This window comes from Tupaia chinensis, unplaced genomic scaffold (assembly GCF_000334495.1).
Source record: "Tupaia chinensis unplaced genomic scaffold, TupChi_1.0 Scaffold000600_1, whole genome shotgun sequence".
Taxonomy (NCBI): Eukaryota; Metazoa; Chordata; class Mammalia; order Scandentia; family Tupaiidae; genus Tupaia; species Tupaia belangeri.
In genome coordinates, this window is record NW_006160117.1 from 6,224,299 (window position 1) to 6,233,266 (window position 8,968).

Consider the following 8,968-nt stretch of genomic DNA (forward strand, 5'->3'; position numbering starts at 1 on the left):
TCACAACCAAAGACCTCCCTATACACACATGTGTATAGGGGGTACATGTGTGCCCATTATCTGAAACTGGCTGAGGCTGTGAGTGGATCACAACATGAAGTATCTTTTAGGGGTGGCTATTTCTGTCTTTCTGTCTTTCTCTCAAGGAAGAAATAAATAAGCATTTCAAAATCAATCAATAAAAGAAGAATGTTATAAATCAAACTAATCTTTACAAATAGTATGAATATTTCTGGGAAGTATATACACCAGAAGCCCAGAATTGCCTCTCCTGTGTTCAATATGGACAGAACCACATTCCTGGTGCTCAATTCATCCATGACCTGATAGAACAGTGGGAGCTTTCTCTTGACAGTGTGCTGCCTGCCAGCCTACAATTGCTTTTCCAAAGTCTTGCCACCTTGGTGCCCTAGCAGTGTCTGTGAAATATTAGGATACTTTGTTCCTACTATTTTATAAGAAAATATATTTTATAGGTAATTTTTAAAAAAAGAAAATGAAAGAGAAGAAGGTGAAGGTCAAAGTTAACTTACTGGAGGTTAAGATCGAAATCATCACTAGATGATAGAACACAGAATTGCAGAGCATGGACTAGGTGGCTGGGTTGGGCAGCCTATACTCTCAACATTTTTATTTTAGAGAGATTTTTGTTATAAGGCATGTGTGCTCTCCAGAGAGACAGAGAAAGAGAAAGTGAGAAATCACCCCCAAGAAGGGATGGCCACACCACAATCCCTTCTCTATTCTCCTCCCAGGATCTTGGGCATGCACATACATATGCCCAGTATGAGTTTTAAGCTGCCAGGTCTGTGACTTGAATCGTGGCCAACTATGTGGAAGTTCAGCAATGTAATCACTATGCCATCTACTGGTCTCATCAACATTTTCCAAAACAAGAAATGAGTGTTTCCTTGTAAGAGTGTGGCGGGGGGAGCACATACATACTGCTATCGGTTTATGTTACATCTTGTCCCAAAGAGTTGCCTAGAGGAGCGAAAATACTTAGTAGAAAGAAGCTAGAGAAAAGACAGACATCTTGGGACTGAGAAAGAAAATGTAAAACTAGAAGGGACATAGACATGGTTGTAGGAAAGAGATCCAAGATAGGGAGCGGGGAGTCTTCCAAATAATATATAAAAGTGCCCACAAGAAGAGTCCACCATAAACTATGCAATGACCAGAAAAACAAAAGATCAGCAGCAATTAGATAAGAATTCTTTTCCCCTTACCTCTTCCCTCCTTTCCTTCCTTCATTCTTTCTGAGAGAGACATGGAGAGAGTGAGAGAGAGACAAAGAAAGACAAGCACCCTTGACAGGATTCCACCAGCCATTCCCAGCCAGCCAGGATCATCAGCACATGCATGTTCACTGGGGAACCAAACTTTGATCTTCCCTCTGGCCTCCAGCTTTGCAGAATGCTGTGCTGTCATTGTGCCACCACAGTGAGGCCACCTCTTCCACTTTGATTTCTTCCAACTCTGTGGGTATCTGCAAATAAAGGTGGCAAAATACAGAAATAAGGGTAGAAGTGCAAAGTGTGTGTGTGTTTGTGTGGGGCGGGGGAGGGGGGAAGATTAGAAGCCCCTACTGTGGCACTGCAGACAATTGACCTGGAAAAGTCTTGGAATGGGAACAATTTAGCTGTTAACTTCCAGCGGTTCTGAACCAATAAGCGATGTACTTTCCCTCTCTTTGATAAGCCACAAGAGAGAAATCAGGGTTTGACTAACTTGAACAGGAAAAAGGAGCTACATATTTATTTACATTAGCTTTTAACTGAAAGTTGGCCTCTCCTTTAATGATGGAGGTGGGTAACATGTCACAGTAGTGTTATCAGTACCTGTGCAGGAAAGTTACCATAGCATGTCTGAAACTGCTACCCTCGGACTGGCCTCCTTGTAAGGTTGGCCCTTGGCTGACATCTGGAAATGTCAGCTTGGGGGCTTTTCTCACCCTTCCCTAATGCATAAGGATGACCCGCAGTGCCTAGACTTGTACACATAATGCGATTCTTATTATTACACACCTGCTTTTTAACTGCGTGTTTGGAAATTTGGTACAAGCTAGGTAGAGGCTGCCTATGTGACCAGTCCTCAATAAAAACCCTAAAACTCAAATCTCAAAGGAGCTCTCTGGGCAAAAAAATATCACACACATGTTGCTGAGTTGGAACTTCTGGGGAAGCGTGTACTCTGCATAAGCCCACAGGGGAATGAAAGAGCATAAGGAGACCTGTGCAGACTCCTCCAGACTCTGCCTGTGTCTTTTCTTCTTATGGCCTGGGTGTGTACCCTTACTACATCTTTGTAATAAATCTTGGCTTTCAACACAACTGTATGCTGAGTCTCACCAGACCTTGCAAATCTACCGATGGGGCCATCATCTTGGGGTCTCCAAATACGGTCACCAATGAGAATCTCAGATATTTTCTTTTAACATTATAGGTGTTGCAGATAACTTGAAATTTCAAATATGTTGATCACTGCTTTGAAATTAAGATAGATATTAGATCTACCACCATATAGTTTTTTAATGTGTTGATAAATAAGCACACCTATTATTATACCACAAGATATGGAGACAGCATTGTTGAGACAGGGAGGTAGTATTGTTATATTTTGATCAACTGGACTGGGGAGAAATGTTCACATATTGAAATGATCACCTTGTAAGCTAAATAATGTGATTTAATATATTAAAAGAATGTAAATAAAAATAAATAAAATATTTAAATTCTTGAAACTTTTAATATTGTGTTTTGACATAATTCATTTTCTGTGTAATCATGAATGTTTTTTAGTTGATTTCTTCTATGAGAGAGAGAGAGACAGAAAAATAAGGAGGTAAGACAAGCACTCCCAGCACTTCAAGATCTGCGCAAGTCTCAGCCCGCCTGGATCATGGACATGTGCATGCCTGATATGGTCAGGAAGGTCCTGGGACATGAACCCAGGGCCTTTCCATGTGGGTCCAGTTGCATTACACTGCACCACTGTCTGGCCCCTAATCTCACATATTTTATCTGTTGCATAACTCTAAGAGCCTAATTCTCAGATGTCTCTATCATCCCCAGACTGCCAAAGGAGTCTGTGTAAAACAAAATTTAAGACTGGGACCAGTCAGTGACATAGTGGTTGGGCAGTTGGATCCCACATGGCCAACTATATGGTTCAAATCCCAGTCCCAGGGACTTGGAAAAACATGCTAGGTGCAAATGTGTGCATGCCCAAAACTGCAGGTGGTGAGATGGAGGAGAAGGGATTGTAGTATGACCATCCTCCATTGAGGGGGAGAGGTGCTTTCTCACTTTCTATCTCTTTCTCTCTCGCTCTCTCTGTCCGTTGAGCGCATGTACCCTCTAGCAAATTTTTGAAAATGTTTAAGACTCCCTGCAATGGGATAGTACCTTGGACTAGATATACTAATTACTAACAGGCAATTTATTACCCATAAGTGAATGAACATGCAATGCCCTAAATTTCATCCAGAAAAAAGGAAGAACTAGTCCTATGGATTATATTTAAAGGGCCAGTAGGAGCCAACATTTAAATTACTTCATGATTTCATGCCCTGCTTGTTCAATGTGACAGTTATAGAGATAATGTATCTAAAATATGAGATATAGGGGCCAACAGATGGTGTAGCGGTTACATCGTTGGACTCCAACATAGCTGGCCTTAGTTTAAGTCCTGGACCCAGTGTCTTGAAAATCATGCCAAGCACATATGTGTGTGTGTCCAAGGTCATGGGAGGAGAGTGGAGGAGAAGAGATTTTACTACTTTCCCTCTCAGTGTCTCTGTCTCTCTCTCTCTCTCTTTCTCCCCAGCGAGCACATGTGCCCTAAGGTGAAAGAAAACCTCTAAAAGACAAAAAATATAAGGTATATAATCAGGGGTATATAACCATGTTGAGCTTTCTGGATCTATAACCACTCCCAATAGAATTTTTTTCTTGGAAAATTATTTCGAATTCATAACTATGTATAGGAAATTCTCCAAATAAAGCTCTGGAAACCTCTGATTTCCCTTTTAGGTGGGTTAATGATCACAGCTGGACTCTTGGTTCCAGTCAGGGAAAAAGACAGTCTTTTGTGGAGGTGATGGGTGTGGGAATGGAGCTGGGGGTAGGTGTTACCTCCCAACACCAGTGTGTTATCACAGGAGATGGCGACGTGTTCCTTACCAAAGTACTTTCGGTTTAAGTACTTTTTGCTAAGTTTCAGTAATTATGGAAGCTTTACATAAACCTTGATAAAATGTTTTTCAATGAATAACACCTTACAATTTAGTCTAATTTAATAATACAAATTTAATTTGAGTAGGTTCAATGCAGAGAGTTGCCAAATTTATGAAAATAGCTTATTGGTATGAGAGAACTTCAAAAATGTTCATGGAAAAATTGAGTCGAAATACCAGTTTATTTTGATATAAAACATTGGAATCCACACATCATGTTTCCTAATACACATTTTTCATGAACTTTTTGAAGACCCTGTATATAGCATCCTGTTCTTCCCTTAAAGATGCACAGAGGTATGTTATCCTCTCACAATGAAACAGGATGGAACAGATGATTGTTAAGTTATAACTAAAGTATTTCTTTCATTGACTACAAAAATACTATGCAGGTAAAAACAATAAGAAAGTTTATTTTACAATATTTGACACTCTTCTGCCCATGACTCTTTATCCTTCCTTCCTGGTTCAGTGTACTTCTGTGGCCCACGGGTCTTCACAACTTTGCACAGAGCATTTCCAGCATCATATCATCCATGCTGACTGTGCCAATGATGGGCCTGAAGAAGAGTTCAACAATGACATTGGCATTGATGAATCTTAGCAGGAAAAGGGCACTATTCAGTTCAGCGAATCTGGCCTGGTACCCTCTGCGCGTCATCCTGATGTGTTCATTGAGGATCTGCTGAGTTCCCCACTGAAGTCCCTGAATGTACTTGATGCACTGCAGGCCTGGCAGGTCTGGAGGGAGAAAAATCTCTGTTATAAACAGCTCACCACAGAGTCCTTTCCTAGCTTTTTAATTTTCAATATATCCATATATATTAGGTCTTCTCAGTTAAATAACAGGCCAAGCTTCCTGTTTAAAAGGCTATTCTAGAACCAGGCTAAAATGCCAAAGTAGTTCTAAGTTTTCAGAAGCAACACTTTCAAGAATGAAACATCATATAATTATTTTAACTTAGCATGCTTCTATGTACACATTTAAAAAATGCTGGCCATGAGCCAATAAACACACAAATTAATACGACAGCAGAATATAGTTTAACCTTTGTTGTAGGTCATGGTCTATGCACAAATGAAGAAATTTCAAGAGGTGAGGGTGAGCACTTTACCTTTTACCTATGAGAAAGAGACCATCATATAATGACATGACATTTTCTTTCTTCTCTATTTTTTTTTTTGATGTTTTGCTAGAATGTAAGTACACTTATGAGAGAGAGATGGGGGTGGGAAGGAGAGTGATAAAGCACCCCTTAGATGAGATGGCCACACCACAATCCCTTCTCTCCTCTCCTCTCAGGATTTTGGGCATGCACACACATGAACCCAGTGTTTTTTTGGAGGTTCCAGGTCTGGAACTTGAACCAGACAGTGAGCTATCCAGGATCCAGCCACCTTAACCACCACAGCATCAGCTGACCCAACAAGACATTTTTCCAAGTGACAAACATTTTATCATTCTTCCTTGAATTTCCTTCCATTAAACTGATTGTCCAGCCAGTAGAGGTAAACTTCCCCTCCACAAACTGTGACTCAAGAGTTTCATTTTAATTATTTGCCTGCAGGCTGGTATTGGCCTAAAGACAGACCCATGATGATCTGAAAGCTAACACTGACCATATAGCTCATTGTTCCATAATTTCTGTATTGGGAAAGGTCAAAAAAAAAAAAAAAAAAAAGGAAGGAGAGAGAGAAGAGTGATTCTAATGAGCATTAATTGACTCCACCAAGGGCACTAAAGAAAATGAAGTTCTGGAAAACTTTTGGTAAGGTTGAATCATAAAATTGGTTTGGAGTTGACCAGCAATTGAAACAAAGAAGAAATAGAGTACGTTCCAGAAGTCACAGGTCCATAAAAAAATAAACTTAGTGACATCTTGGATTGCAACATGGTTGGTTCGAAAATAACTTTTCTCCTAGAAAATGCATGATGTGATGTTCTTGAAGTACAGTGTGTGTGACACCTTAAAAATGAATGACATACAATGCAGGTAAGATTAAGTGTATACAAATTTTATAAAAAAAAAAGTGGGAAAGGAAGGCTACTTTGTAAAGTCCTTTGGTCCTCCATAATAGTACTATTCCTGCCAATTCTTTAACATGTATTCAAGTAATTAGTAATCATTTTTTTCTTTTTATGTACAAAATTAAACAAGAATATTTAAAAACCATTCTGTTAATCATCACAGGGTAGCAGAACAAGTCAGTATTCTTTAAAAAATTATAATGGAGGGACCAGCAGGTGGTGTGGTGGTTAGGGTGCTAGACTCCCACGTGGCTGATTGTGGTCCAAGTCCCAGATCTAGTGGCTTGAAACTCAAGACAGGCACATGTGTGTATACCTAAAATGCCAGGAGGAGAATGGAGGAGTAGGGATTGCAGCATGGCCAGTCCCCCCCAGGGTGTGATTTCTCACTTTTCCTCTCACTATCTCTGTCTCTATCTCTCTCTGATGCATGTAGGCACCCTATAGCAAAAACCTTACAAAAATTATAATAGCAATAGGTAAGACACACTCCTACTGTAAGCATTTATTAAATTTGATGAATAGAGAATAAAATAAAGCAACACTTCTAAAACATATTCCAATTCTGTTTTTCCCAGTCTACACATTAACATCCTTTATTCCCTATAGTTCAATATTCAGATTTGAGAACCAATTTTATTGTATTTGAATTCCACTCATGAAAGAAGAAACTGGCATAAAACTACCAGAAATCTAAAGTTCCTCCAGGTCTAGAATCATGGCTTGGGAAAACTTCATCCTGTGGACACATTTCTTTTCTCTCCTTTCAACATCACAACTCTTCATGCCCTCTGCTTCCAAAAATGACTTCCTCCCTCCTAAAAAAGAGACTTTCCTTCAAAGTCAAGTCAGAAAAGAGAAAAGGCAGATGTACAGCATGGTTTTATCTATCTCCTTATTTTTATGTTTAAATCTCTCTCTCCCTCTCTCTCTCTCTCTCTCTCTCTCTCTTTCCTTTTATCTCTCTCTCTCTTTCCTTCCCTCTCCACCCCTCCATATACATATATATATATGTGTGTATATATATATACACTCACATTGAAAGAGGATACAAAAAAGCAGGGCAAAAATAATGGAGTGCATGTGTGTGTGGGGGACAAAAGTACAAAGTATACAAAACAGGATCAAGAAACAGAGGGAAACTATTGGAATTTAAACTTCAAGAAGCTGAATCTCTGTCCCATCTTAGTATCCTGACAGAACAAGCACATAGTAAATAACTAGTAACGTTGGCTGAAGGAGTGACAAAACCGTTTTCCACATGATCTTAAGAATCACCTGGGTCACTTCTTATGAATGCAGATCTGCAGATCCCCAGACCAGAGCTATTGAATTAGGATCTCCAGGGGAGGAGTCCAGAAAAACTTTTAACAAACCATCACCACACACACACACACACACACACACACACACACACACGTGCTTCTTTTGTACAGGCAAGCTTGTAAAACAATGGTCTAAACATGAGAGTGACAGTAGTTACTGGGATGAACTGAGGCATCCAGGCCCTGACATGTGAGGTCTGAATGAATTATTATCCCACCAAATACTGCTCTGTGCTCCCCTAAAAAAAATGCTAAGCAGGGAGCAGGAACACAACTCAAGACTCATAGAACGAGGGAGAAGGAACAGCAAAACTATCCCAACTCAACTTGCTGCAAACTTCTCTCCTACTTGGGACCTTTTTGGAAGGATGCTGGTTGAAGATGCTGTAGTAAGAGGACATGCCTGAGAAGAGGTGCCAGGCTGGTCTCCCACGATCTGGGTGAGCGTGGTGGGACAATGTGTCCAGCACTCAAAGATAACTGGAAAGTATGGTGTCATAACACCCACTGGATTCAGAAGACAGGACACCTAAGTGCCACAACACATCAGCCTTTATTTTGGAGTAAAGTCACTTGGGACTCTGTGACACACTCTGTAAATTGGGTTAGGGGAAAGACACAGAGCAGAGGGTGCTGATCAGGTCTCTCCAAGTTCTGAAATACAACACTCCTACTCCCAGTCCCTACTGTGTCTTTTTCCTGCCCCTTTGCCAATCTAAAATTCACGGAGAGTTGGAGTATGGCATAATCTAGTTTAGGACCATACAAATAACCACTCAGAGGCAGACCCATGAAACACTTAGTCCAGTGTCTTATCTGACAGTGTCTCCAAGGGACACTTTATGAGACTCTATAAGAGTCCTTACCTAACTTTTCCTTTCTTGACAGCCTTAATAAATTTCCTCCAAAAAAGGTTTTAGTAAATTTCAGAACGGTTGTCAGAAAAAAATGCTGCATAATTTGCAGTGAGAAAAACCTCTTTTTAAGCTATGTTACTGGATTTAAAAGAAAACTACGGGGGTCTGCAGGTGGTGTGGTGGTTTAAGGCACTGGACTCCCCACATGGCTGGCCACAGTTTGAGTCCCAGGACTGGCAGCTTGCTCTCTATTGCTTTCCCTCTCTCTCTCTGTCTCTCTGGTGAAAGCATGTACCCTATAGGAAATTAAAATAGTGCTAATAATAATTAATTAATTAATTAAAATGAATACTTCTTTAAAAGAAAATCAGGAAAGAAGGAATAGCTTTCTCCCAGGAAGGCACAAACTTCCCTGTAGTCACAATAATTTGGAAAGAGCTAAGTACGAACCTCGAAGAACAACCCCCAACTTCTCCTTTCAGTTGAGTTTCCAGCAGCAGCCCCTCACCACCACCATGCG

The 8,968-nt window shown here is 40.3% G+C and overlaps 1 protein-coding gene across 1 annotated transcript in view; it reads right to left on the reverse strand.

The window, feature by feature from the left end:
• Nucleotides 1-4,337: 4,337 nt before the first annotated feature.
• Nucleotides 4,338-8,968, reverse strand: part of NR0B1 (nuclear receptor subfamily 0 group B member 1) — a gene marked incomplete at its 5' end in the record, with an annotated part of 9,293 nt that continues 4,662 nt past the window's right edge. Inside the window, one exon of the mRNA XM_027775722.1 lies at nt 4,338-4,978. Coding sequence (XP_027631523.1) covers nt 4,734-4,978 — 245 coding nt within the window. The remainder of the gene's footprint in view (nt 4,979-8,968) is intronic.